The 23,339-nt window shown below is 42.5% G+C and overlaps 1 protein-coding gene across 2 annotated transcripts in view; it reads right to left on the reverse strand.

The window, feature by feature from the left end:
• Positions 1 to 23,339, reverse strand: part of NCAPH2 (non-SMC condensin II complex subunit H2) — a 1,876,179-nt gene that overhangs the window by 1,318,788 nt on the left and 534,052 nt on the right. For both annotated transcript variants that reach the window (XM_044088651.1, XM_044088650.1), the window contains exon 6: positions 6,210 to 6,289. In XM_044088651.1, the coding sequence (XP_043944586.1) occupies positions 6,210 to 6,289 (80 nt within the window). The remainder of the gene's footprint in view (positions 1 to 6,209; positions 6,290 to 23,339) is intronic.

A 23,339-nucleotide genomic window follows, 5' to 3' on the forward strand; every position in this document is an offset into this window, starting at 1 on the left:
TAACACGGGACTAGTGATAGTTATAACATGACCATGTGTTCAAGTTGTAAAGAATCTCACCACTCAGCATTCACTGAAAAAACACATGCCAGTATGCTAGAAGGGAGACTACATGTTGATTTAGAAGTATCAAGGTGCATTCCATCCTGGCAATGGAACAGTAAATTAACCCTTTGTCTTTGCACAAGTCTTGGAGCAGTGAGAGTTTCCCAATACTAGCTACATGAGATTTGTAGACTTGGAAAAGGCATAGGACTGTGCACTGTGGAATGTCTTATGAAACTACTACAAGAGTACTGCACCACAGATTCACTACTGTCTCTAATTCTGCCCCTGTACTTGAGGACAAACAACTGGGTCATCTTTCTCAGTATTACACCAAATGCATTCAGGATAAGCACTGGACTCCACCAAGGCCTTGGCTCACCTCTCTCCTGCCTGTAGCATTAAAGGAAAGGATATCAAGACAGCCAATATCTAAAGAGTATGTACAGTTTGGCATTTGAAATTGCATCTCAGTTATTTAACAATTCTGAAAACAGTTGCCTGCCCTGTCCAGGCGAAGAAGAAGCTAACGTATATGAGTACGTTTAAGTATACAAGAGTTTTGTTCATGACTGACTGTTGGAGAGGACTGGGAAACTAGCCAGCCAATGAGTGCATCAGTGGCAGTAAAACAGGTGTTATCCCCAGTCTGTGCTGCTGAGGTAGTTGTGGAGTCACTGTACTACTGAAGTACTGTCCACCAGTAAATGAGTTTGCAGTTTCACTAAGATAAAAAGAACTTGCAAAGAGATAAAAGCCGAAAAGATTATTAACCTGCATGAAGTGGTAATGGACAATGCCTGACTTCAAGATCCCTTACATTCTCCCTCCTTTAAAACATTTACCTGTGATCATATGAAGGGCTCTCTGACAGGCTCCTCTCCACAACAGACATGCTACATGCAGTTTTAAAGATCTCAGATTTTTCCATTCACCTTTGACAAGGGGACAAGTTGAAGTTCTGGCACTTAAGATAATGTTGTGCTTTACACTGCTAGCTTTACTAGGGGAAGGCTTACCCAGACTCTGCTACACTTTGCTGTGAAGTAAAGGTTAGTTTGATTTTTATTTGTTGTATTTTGTATTACTTTATTGCCTTTTATATTTTGAATACTGTGATTTGTTTTCTTTACCTGGTGTTTTACTTTTGTAGTCTGCCTTTAACTGCATATTAAAACTTCAAAAGAGACCACAGCTCTGTCTCGTGTGAGTCAGGCAGAAATTAGAACTGATCAATTAAGGACTCATGCATAAGATAGAAGAGGTCACTTAAGGTTAATCATTTGTGAACTGAGGGGGTGGAGCTAGGAATTAAACATTCTATTTAAGGGGTAAAATAAAACATTTCAGAGCTTTACTACGAAAGGCTCACCCAGACTCTGCTACACTTTGCTATGAAGGAAAGGTTAGTTTGATTTTTATTTGTTGTATTTTGTATTACTTTATTGCCTTTTTATATTTTGAATACTTTGATTTGTTTTCTTTACCTTGTGTTTTACTTTTGTAGTCTGCTTTTAACTGCATATTAAAACTTCAAAAGAGACCACAGCTCTCTCTCTTGCGAGTCAGGCAGAAATTTTTTCCTACCCGCCCACCCTGTTACTATTCTGTTCTTAAATACCACTGTCTTTCTAGTTGCCTGCCTCTTATGTTAATTTGACCATATATCTAATTTCCTCTCTGCTTTCACTGGTTTGTGCGAGTAAGCACAAACTTATCATTTTGTGAAATCACTCCCCTATAACTATTTACATTTACTGGCCATCCTACTGTATTCCATAGTATCAGAATACAAAAGTGACCACCCCCTTTCAATCTATCTTGCAGTTTTAAAAATAGTGACTCCCCACTAAAACTTAACGTTTTAGACAGGCAAAACTTAAGTTACCTACTTTCACATCTAACTTCTCTAGTGCACGCTGCAGTGTTTAGGATAAACAATTTTTTTTTCATCTTGCCTTTAAGCATCCCTGTGACTAGCACTTGCTCTAATGCCTGCTGAAAGCACTAGGAAGCCTTAAACTGATACAAGCACTCAACTCTCCTTGTTAATAAGAAGAAATGAATCATAGGCACTAAACAGCCTATAATTGCAAAGTAGCTTGCTAAGATAAGGGAAAACAGCTCCGGTACTTTACAAAAAAAAAGCAGCAACACTAAATCCACATATGCGGAGGCTCTTAACTGCAACCTGCCCAAGCAACAAGGACCTCCAAGGCTAAAACTCAAACAAACACCAATCACAACCAAAGTGTCACATAGCTCACAACAGCAGTATGCCACCCAGCAACAGCTCCTAAGGCAAGACAATGTACCTAACACTTTAGTCATAGGTGACTCTATAGTCAGGCACACCGATGTCCCACTCACCAGGCTGAACAAGGAGAAAATTACAGTCAGCTGCCTGTCGGGTGCCAGGATCCGCCACATAACACATGCACTCAAGTCACTCCACAACAAGTACAAATATGCCTCTGTCATTGTCCATGTTGGAGTGAATGACTTGAGACATACCTCCCTGGACTACATGAAAACAGACATGAAAGAGCTGTTGGATCATGTGGCACAGGCAGGTATGACCCAAGCCCTGAGTAGCATCCTGCCTTCGCCCAGAATGATACCACAATACAAGGACAAAATGATTGACTTCAACAATTGGCTAAGCTTCTGGAGTCAAAGGGGATCCAGTATCTGTCTGCCTGGGACGACATGATCGACAGACCACGATGCTTTGCCAGAGATGGTCTGCACCTGTCGCCCCTGGGATTCAAGTTACTGGCTAAGGCTCTTGCAACCGCTATAGTTCCTTTTTTAGGCAGAGTTCAAAGGACAAAACCACCACCGTAACAGGTACAAGCATGCAAAATCTGAAGGTAATGTTACTCAATGCTAGAAGTCTAAACCTCAAAATGCACTCTCTCTCTCTCTCTCTCGGCACTCCTAAAAATGGAGGACATAGATATCTGTGCAGTAACTGAGACCTGTTTCAAGGCTCCAGAGAGCACTCCTGTAATACCAGGCTACAACTCTTACCACATTTTTCAGCCACCAAACCAGGATCGAAACACTAAAGGTGGAGGAGTGTCCATATTAACCAAGGATATTCACGCACCAGGCTAGTTGCCCAACACAATGCGTCTGAAATTCTTCAGGTGCAACTAACACTAGGTAAGACTGCAATCCAAATTGTAGCTTGCTACAGATCCCCACCATGCCCCCAAGGTTCACACTACACCTTTCTAAGCATACTGGAAAATATTAAGATACAACCAAACACTCTAATACTGGGTGACTTCAACTACCCTGCCATTAACTGGGAAAACTACCCGTGTATCAACACCTTTGCCCAATGGTTCTTTTAATTCATAAATTCCAACGCCCTGGATCAACTAATCCACTGTCCCACCAGGGGCTCCAATATCCTAGACCTGGTCATTACCAACATGGGAAATCGATGCTCCACACCTATGGTCACCCCCTCGTTGGACAGGTCAGTCCATAAGTTAATCACTCTTAACATCCACATCCCACCCCCAACCCCCAGTAAGGAAACCTCCATAAAAAACTTCTCCAAAGCCAACTTCATGCTACTCAAGTCAGAAGTGACAAACTTCATGACACCCATGCAGATGGAAACTGAGTCCTACACTAAGGCACTGTATGAGCACATCCACTCATGCCATGATGCTCTCCTCCAAAAAAATGAAGCCAATCTGGTGGTCCCCTGCCATAAACAAACTTTACAACAAAAGGAAGAAACTGTTGCAGAAAACAGGAAAATCCCAGGATGCAAAAAACTCCCTTACCAGCCTCACTAAGAAGCAGAGATCCCTCATAAAGTCCTCCAAAGCTAGTTATGAAAATAAAATTGCAAAAGATTCCAAAGACAACCACAAGGCATTCTACAACTATGTCAATAATCTAAATGGAAATGCTCAGATCTGCTCTGAGCTACAACAGAATGGCACTAAATACACTGATCCCAAGGATATTGCCAGATATTGGCAGATCGATTCAGTGCCAACTTCACCCCCCTCTCACCCCCTAAATGACCCATCTCAATACCGGAAGATTGCCAAATTCCAGTAATAACGGTCACACAGGTAAAAAACGCACTCTCCCAAAGCTAAGCATACAGCATCCATGGGACCAGATGACATCCCGGGCTGTGTACTACATTAACTACAAAATGAACTGGCACCTCACCTAAGTGTCATGTTTAATCATAGCCTCACCTCAGACTTCGTGCCCACTGAGTGGTGCACAGCTACAGTTATCCCACTCCACAAGGGGATATCCACCTTGGATCCCGGGAACTACCGCCCCATCAGTCTGACGAGCCTGATCTGCAAGGCCATGGAACGTATTATCATGGAACTTATAAACAAAGACATTAGCAACCTTCAAACACTGGATCCCACCCAGTTTGGGTTTGTGAAGGGCCAATCTTGTCTCCTGAACCTGACTGACTTCTTCAAATCAGTCTCCAGAGCAGTGGATGAGGGTAAGGTGGTCCACACAGCCTATATGGACCTCGCCAAGGCCTTTGACACCATCCCCCACTCTGGAATCATAGATAACCTTACTAAGATGGGCATTAATCCCTACATCACTCGATGGGTTGCCAACTGGCTTACTGACCGAACCCCCAATGTAAAAGAAGCTGACTCCAAATACAGCTCCAGACAAGTGGAGTACCTCAGGGTTCAGTCCTGGAACCACTCTTGTTTGGCATTTACTTCTCTGAAGTACAGGCCAATACTAACGGACTCTGGCTAACAAAGTTCGCAGATGACTGCAAACTGGGAACCATTACTGAATTTCCAAATGATGTGGATACTCTACAAAAGGGCCTTACAGAAACAGATGCTTGGTGCCAGAGCCATGGGCTCAAGCTCAATGCCAAGAAGTGTACAGTTATCCCCTTTGGGAAAACTCATGTACCCGTGAATTACCACATAGGTGGCAGTACACTAAACACCGAAAGTATGATAAGAGACTTAGGGATATAGGTGGACAGTGGTCTCGCCTTCGATAACCACATCACAACAGTTAGGAAATACTTCTATGTGGCACACCTCATCACTAAGGGCTTTTCATCCAGAAAAAAGGAGGTCATTGTCCCAGTGTACTCATCCCCCATTGGACCCATTATAGAATACAACGCCCCATTTGGTATGTACCTCTCAAGACACCTGCAACAACTGGAAAGGCCGCAGAAATACCTCACTAAAAGAATCACAGACCTAAAGCAGATGCCCTATGCTGACCCCCTTAAAAAACTCCAGCTATACTCTGTCGCATATCGTCTACTCAGAGGTGATCTCTGCTTAACATACAAGACCATGTCAATCCCAGAGCTGTTGGACATACTACACTTAAAGAAATCCCAATCTCTCAGAGCCACACGCTCCAGGGATCTAAACCTTGTCATCACAATAAACAAAATATGCTGGAGGGATAGGTTCCTGTCCCAGAGACTCCCCACACTCTGGAATAGACTGCCCATACATGTCAAGCAGAGTGCCTCTTTGGCCCTCTTCAAAAGGAACCTTGACGATTGAATGGGAGAAAGGAAATTCACTCTGGGGATCACGTCAGTCGCCCTGCTAGACAGGGGTTCAGGAGGTAAACAGTGTAGGAAGAAATAGCCAGGGAATTGTTATGGCTAGACTTGTATAGGCCCTAGGGGCGATAGCCTAGTACCAACCTATGAACCTTTGAACTTTCACAACAGTTAAGATGGGAACCAATCTATGATATCCAAAAGAGCAAATTACAAGAAAGAAATTACGTGGAATTGGGCATATCCTAAAAGTAGTGCACTGAAGCTATGGCCAATGCACTGGTAAAAGGATGTGCATTCCAAATTCAGAAACAGATCTCTGAAGAATTGACCGAAGAGAGCTCGATCAGGAAGGAGATCACAGCTGGCACACATCAAGCAAAGGTCCTTAGAGTAACATCTGCATTTATTTTAGTTCATGACATTACAATTTCCACTCCTCCTATGGTAATCCTATACCATTCACTATTATGGTTTTATAGTTACTGTGAGCTTTATCAGAAGAGTTTCTAATTTTAAGGAAATAAAGTGATCTGAAAATGAGAATGCAATAAACATTTACCATTCATGGCTAAAGAATGAGGGTAAAAATACTTACCTGCATAAGGGGTTGTTCTTTTTCTCAATTTCTTCAGGCGGAACCAAAGCCATTGGTGTTAATGGAATTATAGTCACAACCTAAGAAACAAGAACATTTAAAATATTTCAATCTGAAAACTAAACTGGCAGTAAGACACAGTGAACTTAAGCACCACCTTTTAATCTGTGGCTAGAAAATTAGATAAAAAATGCACATTAGACATCTTCCATCCATTCTGATCAATCAAGCAGTAAGCTAACTTAGACGAAAGTGCCAATGTGTATATGATAAAAACACCTTCAAATGGCAAAGGAAGCCCAGAGTTTTGTTTTGACTACCCAAGTCTGAGTACAGAGCCCAGGCACTGCAGGAGCCTGACAGAGGAGTACCTGGGAATGGCATGCAATTGTAAGTGTGCTGACCTGGGGGGCTGGGCTGATTCTTGGTCTGGACAGCTGTGCCTGTATGGCTAATTCACCACAAATCCAAGCGAACCTACATGGTGGTCAAATAATAAGGAATCATCATAATCAAGACTGTCTGCATCCCTTATGACAGTGTCTAATTGGAGGGGTGTATCACCTATATGGTAAGTGAACATGTTTTGTTTACCAAAATAAGTTATGCTACATGTTTATTCTCATTTAATGTTAGACTATTGTCTTTCCACAAATGAAAATGGTCTAACCCATGTTGGAGCAATTATTACTCAGTACTAATGTTCCTAATTCAGTTTTCCAATATATAGTTCTCAAAAACATGCAACTTAACTTACAAAACATCAATCAAAATACATTTCATACACGAAAACAATCGGACAGATCAACATTATTAAAAATGCAAATGTATGTTGCATCAAATGAATGAATACATAAAATCACCATAAAATAATAAAACTATGCAACATATAAAATCTTTTAATTTATCAACTTGTGTGCAGGATACTACTAACTGAAATAAAACCATTTGATGCTAGACCTTGTCCTACATTTAACAACTGCCAATATAGTTCTCTTGTTGCCAACTTATTCTCCCACTTACCACCTCTTTCTTGTTTGTCCAGCTTCCCTATCACTAAATATAAAAAGCTTCTTAAACCCTTCACAGTAAACAGAGTGTCTGGCCAGTGCATTTCTGAGATCTCCCTTCTTGATGTTATAATTATATATCGTTGTTCATAAAATATGCTCGGTTTTACCAACACAAAATGACCCACATGTCAAACAACTAGCAAAATAGATCACTTCCCAGGTAGCACAATTAAATCTCATTTTGCAAGCTATCACCTTGGGATAAGAGGAAACAGTTGTGTTCACTACTGTATGTAGAATAAATCTACACCAGGAGCAGAAACCACATTTCCTCATCCCAAAACTGGGCATTAATCAAACCAAGAAACTCTTTTCCAAAATAGCCTTAATGTGGTATTTCCTTTTGCTAACAAATTCTAGTTTTGGCTGCAGCTTGTCTAAAAGACCAACTGGTCTGAAATTTATACTGTTCCTAGCCTCGAGACAAACCTAGTCAAAAGGAAACACCATTGATTTACTGCAGTTCTTTGAAGCCCTTGTTTCTTTCTGCCCAAGTCCCAAAACCTTCTCTCTCTTATAATACGCCAAACCTGTATACCTTTTTCCTGCTACCGCTTCCAAAACAGGGTCTAGGAATGATGCTGGGTAACCTCAGTTAAAAAAAACAACTACCTTAGCTTCTGACTTTCTTTAACAAATGCACATCAAAGTCTAGGAGTGAATGATTCTATTTCAATCAGCAGAATCTTGCAAAGAAGAGCTAACGGATTATAAGACTGTATACATTACTCTGCTTAAATACAACTGGTCATTTTACAAATTAAAGTAAAAAGTCCATTCACAAATTTTATACAACATACACACACATATGTATGTATATATATATATATATATATATATATATATATATATATATATATATATATATATATATATATATATATATATATATATATATATATATATATATATATATATGTATGTATAAAAACACATATACATATAGATATAATCTCCACATTTTTAATGATGCGGTTCTTAATGAAGTCTTTATACATTAAATGATGTTTTTATTGGTGTTTTGCAAATTAAGTTTCATGTTTTTGGGAAGTATATACTTAATCACTCAATTAGGAACATTAGTTCTGATGAAAGTCTTTTGAATGAAAGCACTAAACTGTTTGCTATTAAAGTTTATGTCAGTGGAAGTGTGTCCATCGACATTTTTTTTTTCTTTTTGAAAGTTTGCTTGAGGTGAACGTTGTGGTTCAGTTGTTACACAGTGGAAAATCAAACAACACCCAATTTACATTTGTTTGTAAACTTAGATAGCCATAGATCAGGAGGAAATATAAACATTAAACAGGAGAGTTTTGTGGTACAGCACTGGTAACTTGCTTTCAGAAGTAGCACATGCAACTCTAACCACGTGGGTTCTGTCAAACAACCAGTTAGCTAAACATTGAACAACATAAGGATTTAGATTTACAAGTTTATAGTGTCAAAGGTGGGTCCAGTTAGGCTGTATGCACTACATAACTACTATGCACCGTTTCGGTTACTTTTACAAAGAAATTAATGAGGTTAAATTAACACAACATTTCTTTGACAAAGCTGAATTGATGACGGTCCAGGGTTAATAGATCTTCAATGGTTAGATTGAGGTCTGATATAAAGAGTGGAAGCCTGAGCTAAAAAGAAAAGTTGTGTGAGGTACTCATCACAGAAGTAGATTTCCAAGAGTATTACTCATGCAGCAATATGGGCTTCTCCAAAAGATGTCTGTCAATCACTTGGCCTGTTCTTCTTAGCAGTACAAACTTCACCTGGTGCAAGGCAATTTCTGACCTGCACTCTGCACCACATATGCTGCTGAGTTCCTCTTTCCATAAATACATCTTCAGTCGCCATATTCAGTTCTTCAGATAACAGTGTAAACAAATGCACAAAGAAGGCAGTTTGAAAAAAAAAAAGGCATTAGTAATTAATACGTGTGTGTGTGTGTGTGTCTGTGTGTAAATATATGTATATGTATATATATATATATATATATATAAATAAATAAACACATACAGAAAGAGATGCATGTGTTTTATATGAGTCCGCTACAGATGATCGAAATCCCAAAAAGCCGACTTTCATATCGCAGAGATCAAAGTCGGCTTTTTGGAATTTCAATAATCTGTAGGGGACCTGTTTATAAATATGTTTATGTATATAAATTTATTTTAAACAGAAACAAAAAACATATATACAATAAAAAAAAAAAAGTAAAGTAACAGTAGGTGATCTTTATGTAGTAGTCCCTTTAACAATTAGTTCTCGTATTCGGTTTACTTGTCTTCTCTAGCCTGAAATTCCAAAAAGCAGTGGCTTACATCCCCGCAAAAATCAATGCAGGCTGGTAGGAGACTGCACTGGTTTAGACATGAACATGGCTCCATCTCCTATCTTGTGATGGTAAACATTCCCATCTGCTTTGAGGCAGGAACACCAATACAGTACAGAAGTAGCCTACAAATACAAAATTGAACAAATGCACAGAACATCAAATACAAAGTAAAAAACAGTATCAGGAAATTAAGTAGCTTGTGCCCAAAGCATGACTATACAGCGTATACCTAGCCAAAAGCATGAAACACAGGGTATACCTATACATTTACAACAGAATAACATCAGCAGAAAGTAATGAAATAACTACATGAAAAACTATATATATATATATATATATATATATATATATATATATATATATATATAAAAGAGCAATATATAACAAAAATTATTTTTGGGAGGCAAGATGCACGTCAGAGAATATGGAAATAGAGTATCATTAATAGTGAAAAGTGCAAGTGCTGACGCACAAATAGATCTAGCTATATAACATTTTATATATATATATATATATATATATATATATATATATATATATATATATACATACATACACACATATACATATATATGGGTCCACTTCTGTATCTCAAAATACAGAAATCTCGAATTTCAGTATTTCGAAGCAAAAATGCTGATACCTCACAACATCGAAACTCGAAAATCACAAAACCTAAAATATTGTAAAGTATAAACACAAACAAAATCCAAACCTTCCCCCCCCAAAAAACACTACATAAAACTCAACAAACCATCACTGATGGGTTCATAGCCGATCCCTCAGCTCCGACACGGCCATTAGCAAGCTCAAGGTTTTCCAGTTGCTCGAGACTCAGCCCCTTATCCCATAAAGCACTTGTTTGCTGTGTGTACCATATCCTTGTAAAAGGACTACTCTCCTAAGAGAGGGGAAAAAGGAAGGAATTGAATTACCAGGATGAGACCAACTTCTAAGTCAACTGTCAGCCAGTTGGGGGATGGAGGGAGGAATGTGAGAATGAAGGCGAGATGGAACAACTCACATGGAACATTATGGTGAGTACATAACTTCTTAATGTGAAGTTATTCAATCTCGCCGTTCATTCTTCACTGATGGGTAGCGTCCCTAGCACCCTCAATCTTGGTTGGCTCACGGGAGTATATTCTTCAGGACCGTGGAACCAAAGGAAGCCCTGTCCCTGGAGGCTTTATCCATTTTGTAATGAGTGATAAAGGTAGGCTTAGACCAAGTGGCTGCAGCACAGATGTTGTCAATGGGCAATTTGGCTTGAAATGCAGAGAATGTAGAAACTGCTCTGGTTGAATGAGCTTTAATTCTGTGTAGTAAGGGCATATTAGCTGCTGAATAAACACAGGTTATACAATCAGATAGCCACTTAGAGAGGGTTGTTTTAGCCACCGGTCTACCTTTCCTGGCTTCAGAAAAGGAAACAAATAGTTGGTCTGATTTTCTAAAATCTTTTGTCCTATCCAAATAATATCCGAGTTGTCTATGAACGTCTAGTATATGCAGCATATACTCTAGTTTGTTGGACTGGTTGGGGAAGAAAACTGGCAAATTCAATGACTTGATTGATATTAGACTCAGAACAAACTTTAGGTAAAAATTAAGGATTTGTCCTAAGAGATGCTCTATCAGCATGAAAAGCCATAAAAGGAGGTGTGATAGACAAGGCTTGATGCTCTGACACTCAGCAGGCAGAAGTAATGGCCACTAGAAAAATGGTTTTCCACAACAAATATTTGAGATCACAATATGATGCAGGTTCAAATGGGGTAAGAATTATGCAAGATAGCATGAAATTCGGATTCCAGGGGGAATAAGGAATTTTTACTGGAGGCCTCATGTGAAAGGTCCCTTTAAAAAAAGCCTTGGACAACTTGTGGGCCATAACATTTAGTCTGTCTACTCCAAGATGGAAATTAGATATGGCAGCTAACTGGACCCGAATTGTAGCCGCTGCCGCTCCTTCATTAAAGATAACAGTTAAGAATTCCAATATAGATGTCAAGGGAGCGTGAAAAGGATCAATGTTCTGTTTGGAAGCCCAAATGGAAAAATCTCTTCCACTTACTACGATATAATCTCCTGGTGGAAGGTTTGTGAAAAGACAAAAGGATTTGCCTCGTGTCATAAGAAAGGTTGTGAAGCCTGGCTACGTGTGGAACTGGAGCAGCCAAGCTGTCAGCTTCAGGGACTGTAATGAAGGGTGGAGGTCCCCTGACAGATGTGTTAGAAGGTCTGGAACTGGGTCCAGAATCCATGGATCCTCCAAGAGATGATGATAAAGAAATGGGAACCAAATCTGCCAAGGCCAATGGGGGGCTATAAGAATGATGGTCCTTCCCAGCGACTTTGCTTTCTGTAAAAATCTTGGTATTAGCGGGATTGGAGGAAATGCATATAGGAGACCCGGGGGGCCAATCGTGTACAAGTGCGTCTCTCAGGGGTTGTCCCGGAGGGGGAATTGGGGCGAAGTAGCTTCTGCATTTGGTGTTGATGTGACTGGCAAAAAGGTTGCAGCAAGGCTGACCCCATTTGTGGAAAATCCTGTCCGCAATGTCCTGATTGAGGAACTACTCGTATGGCAACAAAATTGCCCTGCTCAGTTTGTCTGCTATCACGTTGGATTTCCCCGGGATGTGCGTTGCCAACAGAAAGCGCTGGGATGACACAGCCCACTGCCAAACTCTGAGGGCTTCTCGGCAAAGAGGGTAAAGACTTGGTCCGGCCCTGTTTGTTCAAATATCAGACCACTGACATGCTGTCTGTCTGAATTGCAATCGTCTCTAGAGGAAGAGGGTCCTGAAAGTAATGCAACACCAGAAGTACTGCTCTCAGCTCTAGAACACTGATATGCAGATGTGATTCTTGATCCATCCATGTGCCTTGGGCAGTCTTTCCCTGAAAATGCACCCCCCCCCCAATCAGGGAAGAGTCCGTGGTCACAATGGCTATTGGCGGGGGTAGTACAAATGGACGTCCTATTGTGACATGAATCGACATCAACCACCACTGAAGGTCTCTCTTGCAAGAATATATCACAATCATATGCTTCATTGGAAGTTCCTGATAAGACCATTGAGTGAACAGTAGCCATTGAAGAATCCGCATATGCATCCTTGCTAATGGTATGGCTAAGATTGCTGCTGCTATCAGACCCAGTACTTTTAAGACCTCTGCTGCTGGAGCTCTGTCTTTTGACACCAGTGAGCTGACATGCTGGTGAAGAAGTGAGACCCTCTCGAAAGGAAGACTCAGAGTGGTGGTTGAAGTGTCTAACTCTGCCCCGATAAAGATGATATGCTGCGATGGCGACAAGGCAGACTTTTCTAAGTTGATAGTAATGCCTAAGTGGTTGCAGAGTGTCAGAGTGAATTCTCTTGCCCGAATAAGTTGATGCCTGGTGATGGAGGTAAGGAGCCAATCGTCTAGGTACGGAAACACCTGGAATCCTAGACTCCTCAACTAAGCCGTGACCACTGCCATACATTTGGTGAACACTCTGGGGGCTGTAGCGAGACCAAAGGGCAGGGCTCGGAATTGATAGCGATTGGCTCTCAGCCGGAAACACAGATGATCTCTGGATGACCTGGCCATCTTTATGTGGTAGTACGCTTCCTTGAGATTGATTGAGCACATCCAATTGTCTTTCCCTAAAAAGGGAAGTATGGACTGAAGCGTTACCATCCAGAACTTCTCTTTCTTGATAAATTGGTTGTGTCTGCTGAGGTCCAAAATGGGTCTCCAGTCCCCTGTTTTCTTTGGAACCAAAAAGAATCTTGAGTAAGTTCCGAATCCTGTTTGGTCTGCTGGGACTGGCTGGATGACTTTTTTTTTTTTTTTTCTAGAAACTTGTGAACCTCTATAGTTGCTTGTTCCCTGAGACTGGGTGGAACGTCTGGGATTCTCCTGACTGAAGTGGGAGGAGAGGAGAACGGTATGAAGTACCCTCTGGAAACGATACTTTGTACCCATCTGTCTTTTATGTCCAGCCAGGCTTCTGGGTACAAAGATAAGCGACCCCTGACTGCCTCCAGAGCAGGACAGTCGGGCCTCCGCTCAGGAGCACTGGTAGGGCTGACCAGAGGAATGATCTCTGTCACCCTGCTGTTGCAGACCCCCTCTGCCGCGAGGGCAGTGTCTTCCATTATAACCCCCCCTCTTCTGCCCCTAGAGGGGGTTTCACCACGAGTGTCCTGAAAGGCTCCTTGGGCTTTTCGGAACCACATCTTCCCTCCCCTTTGGCCCTTGGGATAAGGCCAAGTAGGGGTGGAAAACAGACTCCTAAGGCAGACAGAGTCTTTCCCTCTTGCTCACACCTGGTCAATGTTTCCTTTACTTTAGGCCAAAGAGAGATGTTCCGTCTAACGGGGTATTCACAAATGAAGACTTGAAAGGCTCCACGAAGGAACAGAGGCACATCCAAGACTGTCTACGAAGGGCAACTCCTGTACCTGCTGCCCTACTCGTGCCATCAGCTAAATACGATATGAGACGCATGGACGAGTTTACAATTGAATTTAGGGTAGCAAGCTGGGTGGCAACTTTGTCGAAAGCACCTGCAGCTACCGTACCCTGAAGAGCATCTCCTAATTCCTTAAGGAGATCTCTCTGCAGTCTGGTAAAATGGGTCAAATAGTTCAGTGATCTAAGTGTGAAAGTCACTGAACTAAACATGCATTTCCCATATCTATCCATAATCCTAGAATCTCTGTTAGGAGGATGGATAGACGAGGACGTCTCGGACATTTCCTTTGCCATCAAAAGGGACTCCCTTGGTCAAAAAGGACTTATCTACTGGGGCAGAAATGAACATGTTAGGCCTCCTAGGGACAGGTTCCATAGATTCCGGTGACTCCCATGCCTTACGAGAGACAAGGTCCATAAGCTCATCATAGGGCGGACACACCCAAGAGTTGGAAGGTTGAGAACCAAAAGCCTTCAGGAAAAAGTACAGTTTTGTACCTGCCATAAATGTAGATGGTCGAGTGTAAACACTGTTGCAGTCATTACAGTTGGGTTATCCTGCCATCAGGCGGTTCCCCAGTCGGCCTGAGTTCCAAAGTATTGGTCCGGCGATGGTTGCTGTCGCCTCCTCCCTGACGTCAGTGCGACAGGCGTATATAAGATGCAGCCGACGCCATTTTCTTCAGTTTTTCTTGCCCCAGATGTCAGGTGCCCCCAAATAGGTAGGCAATTCAAATTGCTAATAAAACATACATAAGGAAAGCAAACAACAACTTTCAGTTACCAGCAAACACTCCCCATAGGTAGTAAAGGGTAGAAGGCATAGGTACGTTCCTGCAAGTAAGAGGGGAAGGAGGGAGGGTAACCTGGACTGCAGCAGTGTTTACACTCGAACATCTACATTTATGGTAGGTACAAAACTGTACTATGTTCATCGTGTTACACTGCTGAAGTCATTACAGTTGGGTGGAATCCCAAAGCTGAGGTAGGGAGGCTGGTTCTATAAGGCATTAGGGGTGGGTATAAGGCCCTGCAGCACAGCAGTGGCGAAGCCAGCTCTGGATTTTGAGTATAAAGGCAAATGGTAATGCTTGGTGAAGGTATGCACAGAGATCCATGTTGCCGCTTCCAAAATCTCCTTGGTAGGTACTTCTCTGAGGTAGGCAGTTGAAGTGGCTGTTGCCCTGGTGGAGTGAGATCTAATGGTGCTAGGTACAGGTTTCCCATGGTGAGTATAGCAGAAACGTATACAATGTCCTATCCATTTTGAGATTGTCTGTTTTGAAATGGCATTTCCCTGTGTTCCTGCAGCATATACTACCAGTAATTGCTCGGTTTTTCTGAAAGCTTTGGTTTTGTCCAAGTAGAAGCGTAACTGCCTGTGAATGTCCAAAGAATGTAGTAGTCTCTCCCCTTTGTTCTGTGGTTTTGGATAAAAAGTTGGCAAGTGAATAGTTTGGTTTAGAGCCACACTTGATACCACCTTTGGCATAAACGTAGGGTTAGTTCTTAAAGACACCCTGTCCTGGTGGAAAATGAGGAAAGGTTCCACTGCCATTAGTGCCTGTAATTCTGAAACTCTTTGTGCTGATGTTATTGCCAGTAGCACAGCAGTTTTCCAAGAGATGTATTTTAATTCTGCTGTGTTACCTGGCTCAAAGTGAGGTAAAGTTAATTTTTCAAAAACAAAGTTGAGGTCCCAAGTTGGGGTAGGTGCTCTACTGGGCAGTCTTATGTTTTTAGCCCCTCTGAGGTACTGTTTGAGCAAAGGATTAGAAAAAATTGGTGGATCCGTGTTGTAATGAGCAGAAATGGCTGAGGCGTGGATCTTGATGGATGAGAAGGAGAGGCCCTTGTCCAGCATTACAGTTAAATATTGAAGTATATGAGGAATGTTTGGGACAAGAGGGTCAAGGCTATGCGCCTGGTTCCAGGCACAGAATCTCTTCCATTTATCTGAGTGGGCTTTCCTGGTGCTAGGCCTTCTGGCCTCCAGAATGACATCCATAACAGCTTTGGAAAGAGGCATTGCTTGCTTGACTAAGGAATTTTCCATGCAGCTAGGTTTAAGGTCTTTAGCTGGCTGTGAAGTATCTGATTGTTGTGCTGTCAGCAAATGTGGAATTTGAGGCAAAATCCAGGGTGGTTCTTGTGCTAAGTTCTTCAAGATTGGGTACCAGTGCTGACGGGGCCAGTCTGGTGCAATCAGGATCATCTTTGGCTCTTCTTGCCTGGCTTTTATGAGTACCTTTGGAAGGAGAGGTAAAGGAGGGAAAGCATATACTTGCAGGTTTTTCCAGCTGAATGAGAGGGCATCCACTTTCCATGCTTGTGGATGGTAACTCCTTGTGCAGAATTTCTGTAGCTGGCAGTTCATTGGGGATGCAAACAGATCTATGTCCGGGCTCCACCATTTTTGTGTTATCATTCTGAATATTTGTGGATTCAATTCCCATTCGTGGGGATCCATGATGTTTCTGCTTAGGTCGTCTGCCAGTGTGTTTTTCTCTCCTGGCAGGAATTGTGCTTGCAGATGAACTTGGTAGTCTAGAGCTGTGTTCCACAAGGTCATGACTTGTCTGCAGAGGGGGTAGAAGTGTGTGCCCCCTTGCTTGTTGATGTACCACATAACTGTGGTGTTGTCTGTTTTTAGTAGTAGTTGTCCTGGATGTAGCAGGTCCTTGAAAGCTAAAAGTGCATTTTGTACAGCTAGCATCTCTTTTTGATTGATGTGAAGATGCCTTTGCTCTGTGGGCCACTCGCCCTGAATACATTTTCCTGCCATGTGTGCTCCCCCAGGTGTAATCCAATGCATCTGTTGTCAGTGTTTGCCTGGCTGTGAGTTGAGTAAAAGGTTGTCCCTTGTTGAGGTGACAAGCTTGAGCCCACCATCGAAACTCCTGTTGAAGGCAAGGAATTAGTGGTATAACTGTTTCTAAACTTTGAGAGTGTTGAGACCATACACTCTTTAGGTACCATTGTAGTTTCCTCATATGCAGTCTGGCATATGGAATTAGTAGTATGCAAGATGCCATGTAGCCCAAGGCCAGCAGAATTTTTCTGGCAGGGAGTTGGGTCTTTGTTGCCATCAATTGAAAGTATTGAGTCAGTCGTCCTTGCTTGTCTGGCATGAGATAAGCTATCTGGGCCATTGTGTTCAAGCTGGCACCCAGGAATATCTGTTGTGAGAGCACTAGTTTTGATTTCTTTTCGTTTACTGTGTACCACAGGCAACTTAATTTTTTTACGAACGCCAGATGCTTTATAAGAATGTCCTTGCACTCTGCTTGAATCAGGCAGTCGTCCAGGTATGGATAAATTTGAATTCCTTTTTGCCTGCAAAATGCAATTACTGGTTCCAGGCATTTTGTGAAAACCCTGGGTGCAGTAGATAAGCCAAAGGGCAGTGCAGAGAATTGATAGTGCATTGAACCTGCTAGAAATCTGAGGTATCTTCTGCAGCTTTGTCTGATAGGGACATGCAGGTATGCCTCATTGAGGTCCAAAGTCACCAGCCAAGCTTTCTTGCCCAGCATGGGAAGAAGCTGCTGTAGTGTCAACATTTTGAATTTCGGAACATCCAGGTAAGTGTTTAGAGAAGAAAGATCCAGAATGGGTCTCCAGGCTTTGTCCTTTCTGGGAACCAGAAAGAGTCTTGAGTAAAATCCTTGTCCTTGCTCCTGTGGTGGTACCTTTTGAATAGCTCTCATGTCCATGAGTGCTGTAATTTGTTTTTGAGCCTCTGGATATTGATTTGGTGGCAGATTTGGCATTCCTTTTAACCTTGGCAGAGTGTGAAAGTGGAACCTGTAACCTTGAGATACAATGGTGAGAACCCATTTGTCTTTGGTGATGCAATGCCAAATGTGATAGAAAAGTGCCAGTTTTCCTCCTAAGGGGGCTGCCAAGAGAGAGCTGTTTGGCAGCTGTAGTGGGAAGTCATTGAGGCTGTTTTTTATAGGGTTGTGGCCTGTCTTCCCCTTCTTTCTGGCCTGGTGTACCCCATTGTCGAGGCCTGTAAGGACCTTGTGCTTGACCTCTACCTCTTGGACGTCTGTATCTGCCCCTTTGAGGTCTGTCTGTGACTGGAAAGGACCAATTATTTGTTGGCCAATTTCTGCTAAAACGAGGAGGCTGAACCTGTAAAAAATCCTTCACCGTTTGCATAGATTTTGCCTTATCCTCCATCTTCTTTAATACCTCCTCTGCCTTAACACCAAACAACACATCCCGCTGCAAAGGTGCATCCAATAATTTTGCCTTAACACGATCTGTTAACGTGTATTCTTTTAACCAAGCATGCCTTTTAATGACAGAGCCTGTAACTGCTGCTCTACAGGAGGCCTCTAAGGAATCAAATCCACATTGCAAAGCATGTTTTCCCACTTGTTCAGCTGCATGCAATAAATCCTGCATCTCTTTTAAACTAGAAGGATCCGAGTCTGGAATCATCTTTTGTTTCAACTGAGACATCAAAAATTGCTGATATTTTAGCATGTGAAACTGGCAATTTAAGGCTCTCACTGCTAAAGTTGCAGACGTGTATACTTTCTTTCCCCATCTGTCTAATGCTCTGGAATCTCTGCCAGAGAGAACTTGTTTTTTTGCTTATGAGGCCTTAATCCCTTTGGGTCCCTGAGAAATAGTTTCAGGGTCAGCAACAGGGCTTTTATACAGAAATTTGTGAGAGTCAGGGACTCTGTAATATCTATCAGGTTTAACTGGGGCTGGAGGTAAGGAGTCAGGGTTTAAACTGGATTCAGTGTAGACATCATCCACAATATCTAACACTGGCGGAATAGCAAGGGGTCTGTTTTGAGGCAGTAAAAGGAAGTCTCTGAGCCTTTTTCTTGGATTCTGAGTAATCCTGGCCTTCCCAATGGAAATGCTCCCTCATGGTATGTAGGGTCTCCCCAAAGGAGTAGTCCTCAGGTGGAGAGGCTGATGGAATTGATTCCTCAGCATCAGAGTCCTCATAAGGGGGTAAAGAATATCCTAGGTCTGAGGATGAATCTGAAGAAATGGACACCTGGTCTGAAGATTCATATTCTGCATCCTGTCTGGGCCTTTTATCAGGAGGGGGATGGGATCCCCTGATCAGGGTGATAAGGTCTTCGGCCATTTTGAGCATTTGTTTCTTAGGCATGGAAGCCTGTCCTGGAGAATGCTGAAACTGTTTCTTTGTTTTTAAGGGGGCCTTAGACTTAGCAGAGGGTTTAATGGTTAACTGGGTAGGTCTGAAAACACCCTCAGAAGCTGTGGATTGCTCAGCTACTTCGGTTCCCTCTGAAGGGTTAGTTTCAGTGGGCTGAAAGCCTAGAACGTCCGAAGGCCCAGCCAGCTCCACGTGGGAGTCGGAGGCGGTCTGTGGTTCTGTGGAAGAGGTCGTCAGGGGCTGCGTAGGTGCCTCGCTGAAAACCGGTGAAAAGGCCTCGTCGTCAGTTTTGGGCCTCGGATGCCTGTCCTTATCTTTGTGCTTTTTATGTATTCCGGTCGTCTGAAGTTCCGACGGCATGGTGTAATTGAATTTTCTGCCAAAATAATGTCGGGCAAAATCAAACAGACGTTTAATAGTGCGCTTGTTAAACCTAGCACAAAGCCGACAACCAGTGACATTGTGGTCTGGGCCTAGGCATGGAATACAATAGGAGTGGAAATCCTTATGACGTATTTGCTTCCCACAAGAAATACAGTTATTAACTTTTACTGACATCGGTCTGAGGCAAGAAAAAGTTTCTCCAACGGGGTACTTAGTTTTGTAGAAGACTTCGGTTCTGGGTTCGGAATGAAAATCTCAGGAGTTGGCTGACCAGCACTTGCGAACTGCTTTTGCTTCGGGCACCTCGCAGCAAGAAAGAGTGAAGAAAATGGCGTCGGCTGCATCTTATATACCCCTGTCGCACTGACGTCAGGGAGGAGGCGACAGCAACCGACGCCGGACCAAGACTTTGGAACTCAGGCCGACTGGGGAACCGCCGGACGGCAGGATAACCCAACCGTAATGACTGCAGCAGTGCAACACGATGAACATCTAACTCATCCTCAGTAGGGTTTTTGGAATGCCAATCACCCCTCTGCCTAAGGATCTCAAGTATCTGCAAAGGGGATATCCTCAGAGGGTGATCGGGGGGGAACCTTCTGACTCATCTAAGTCAGTGACAGATGTCAAAGACTCCTGTGGGGAGTACAGGTGCCTCCTACTGCACACTCTCTTTCTGGGAACCTCCTCAGCGGGAACGTCCGGGGAAGTCTCAGAAGAGCAGGGAGCGCCCAGTGGGGCTATCTGAGGCTGAGGGTCTCTATGCTTGGAGCCGATGGAAACAGAAGCAGACACAGGCGCCTTAGGGGAAAAAGAGACCAATCCTGACATCGAGGAAGTCTTACGAGACAATACTCGCCTCATGGCTTCAAAGGCATCATGGCTCCGATGGGAAGAAGTCAAAGGACCCAAAGGAACCTCAAGCCCCTCCCGCACCGAGGCTGTGGGCTCCGAGCCCGAGGTAGGAGCCGAGCTCATCCAAGCCGAAGTCCCGAGAGGAAGAGTTGGCACCGACAAGTCGGTAAGACTACCCTCCCCGGACCTGACAGGAGAATGTCGGCTCCTAGTGTCCCCGGTCGGCGCCAAGGACGTCCGAGGAGATGGAACTGACACACTGGAGCAGGTGTCGGCTCCAAGGGCTCTTCGATTATCAGGTCAGCCTCCTCCGGCTCCGAAAGCCCAGTATGACTCGGAGGAGGAGCAGTAATTTCCGGGGTAATGGTCTTTGGTTCCGACGCTAGGATCTGAGCCGACAGCAATTTAGCTAGGATTGGTGCCCTTAACAGCTTCTGTACCAGTCGGTCCATGTCCAGATCAGAAAGACTAACAGAGGACCTAGACAAGTGCACTGACGGTGCAGATTGGAGAATAGGAGACTATGGCAACTCTGATACCGGCTCCAGAACTGTGGACTGGATCTGAGAAGAAGGGACACTCGGCTCCGAGAACTGTGGAGCCGATGACCCAGCATCCTCACTTTTCTTAGATTTTTTAGTGGCTATTGATTCTCCTGAGGATTGGGAAGAACGAGAGGACTTACTGGCCCCATCCTGGTCACTCAACGCCTCGACAAAAGGGTGTTTTAGTAAACCCCTGTCCACCAATTTCCTCTTACTTTCTAATGTAACCTTGAAAAAAAAGGAGTGACATATGCTGCGTGACTCTTGCAAGTGAAAAGCTCCTAGACAGTATACACATTGCACATGAGTATCAGTAACGAACATCTTTTGTCCGCAGTCTGGGCATTTTTTGAACCCAGACTTAGGATGCTTTTGTTTTTTTTCAGACATGTCCAGTAACCAAAACCACTATCCACAATAACGAAGCCAAAGGCTAGCTAGTAGTGATAGAACACAACCACCAATAAACACTGAAACAATGGCCCAAAAGAAAAAGGGGCCAAAATTAGCTAAATAGTATTAAGCACTCAAACTAACACAAACTCTAATCTAACTACCAATGCACACTACTACTAGAAGTAGGCCAACACGAGGCCACTATGAAAAAACACACCAAATATAGTACGAACAGGGAAGGGGGCTAGAAAAACTATCCTAACAAGTGAACTATAAGTATATATATTTCTAATAGAAGAAAAGACAAAAAATTGCGATTTTTTTTGAATAATCTATGAAGATTTAGGTTAGAGCAAGCCGGAACCACCAAGATCTGTGCCGCGGCAAACTAGATCTGAGGTAATTCCAGCAGTGCATTATGGGATAAGGGGATGGGTCTCAAGCAACTTGAAAACCTTGAGCTTGCTAACGGCTGTGTCAGAGCCGAGGGATCGGCTCCGAACCCATCAGTGAAGAATGAACTGCGAGACTGAACAACTTCACATCATAAAATACCACAGGCCTACTCTTGCATGCCCTACACTGCCATTGCAAACAGTAATTTACACTCACTAATACACACAGAGACACACACACACAAAAAACACATATACAAAAACTACCACATACAACACTCGCACACACACTCACCTACCTACTGCAACCTACCACTAAAACTCCCCACAAACATCTAAACCAAAAAAACTTCTATCCAAACCCTTAAAAATTCAACACCTACACGAATCCCCAGACATAAATGAACATTGGCCGTGTGTGTGTGTGTGTGTGTGTGTGTGTGTGTGTGTGTGTGTGTGTGTGTGTGTGTGTGTGTATATATATATATATATATATATATATATATATATATATATATATATATATATACACATATGGTTTATTATCATAATTTCGAATGAAACTCAGTCGACAGCACTATGTTCGAACACGGAAAGTCGAACACGGCAATGTCGAACTTGAAAAGCAAGCCTAGGAACGGGTTTTAACATGGGTCGAGATAGGGGTTCACTGCTATTGCCGAACTACAAACCTCTCCCCTATCTCGACCCATGAATAGAGTGAATTGTGAATTATCATTATTAGACGTACATGAAAATGTTAATGTAAATTCTGAAATGTTTGAATTAACATGTAACAACAATGTTAATACTTTGGTGCATGATGATATCAAGGTGTATAATTTCACTGAAGTGGAGTTGACCCCTATACATCGTGATATGTTAAGTAAAGGTTTGTCATTTGTTCCAACTTATAAAAATGACATTGCTTCTTTATTGTTGAATTTGCGTCTCTACACACATCAACTAAATTTAAAATTATTATTGTCACAGGACAATATGAATATTATGGGTGGTTTAAAAAGGACCAGTACATTTATTGCACCTTACCACAAGAATGTTATGATGTTTGAATCTTTATGTGAGACCGAATTTAGGAAACAATGTGCTAAGAAAGGGAATTTTACTGACAACCTAAACAAAGAAGAGAGAAAAGTATTACTTGACATGAAGAACAAGACTACTAGATTCATGAAACCTGACAAGGGGGTGGGATAGTGGTTCTGTCAAATTCTGACTATAGCATTAAGATGTTTGCAATTTTGAAAGACCCTTCCACCTAACTCAAGAGTTTCTAGGAATGAGGTACATTACTCCTATTCCAAGATTGACATTGAGTTATTTGATGCCTTTTGTCAGGACATAATTGACAGTACTGAGTACCTTACAGTTAATGAGCCCATCATCCCTGTGGTTTTTGGGTTACCAAAGATTAACAAATGTGTATACAACCCACCATTTAGGCCTATAGTGGCAGCCAGAGATTCTACAACAGAACCATTGGCCGCTTACATTGATCACT

This window comes from Protopterus annectens, chromosome 11.part0, assembly GCF_019279795.1.
Source record: "Protopterus annectens isolate FY-2018-M chromosome 11.part0, PAN1.0, whole genome shotgun sequence".
In the NCBI taxonomy this organism is placed as follows: domain Eukaryota; kingdom Metazoa; phylum Chordata; order Ceratodontiformes; family Protopteridae; genus Protopterus; species Protopterus annectens.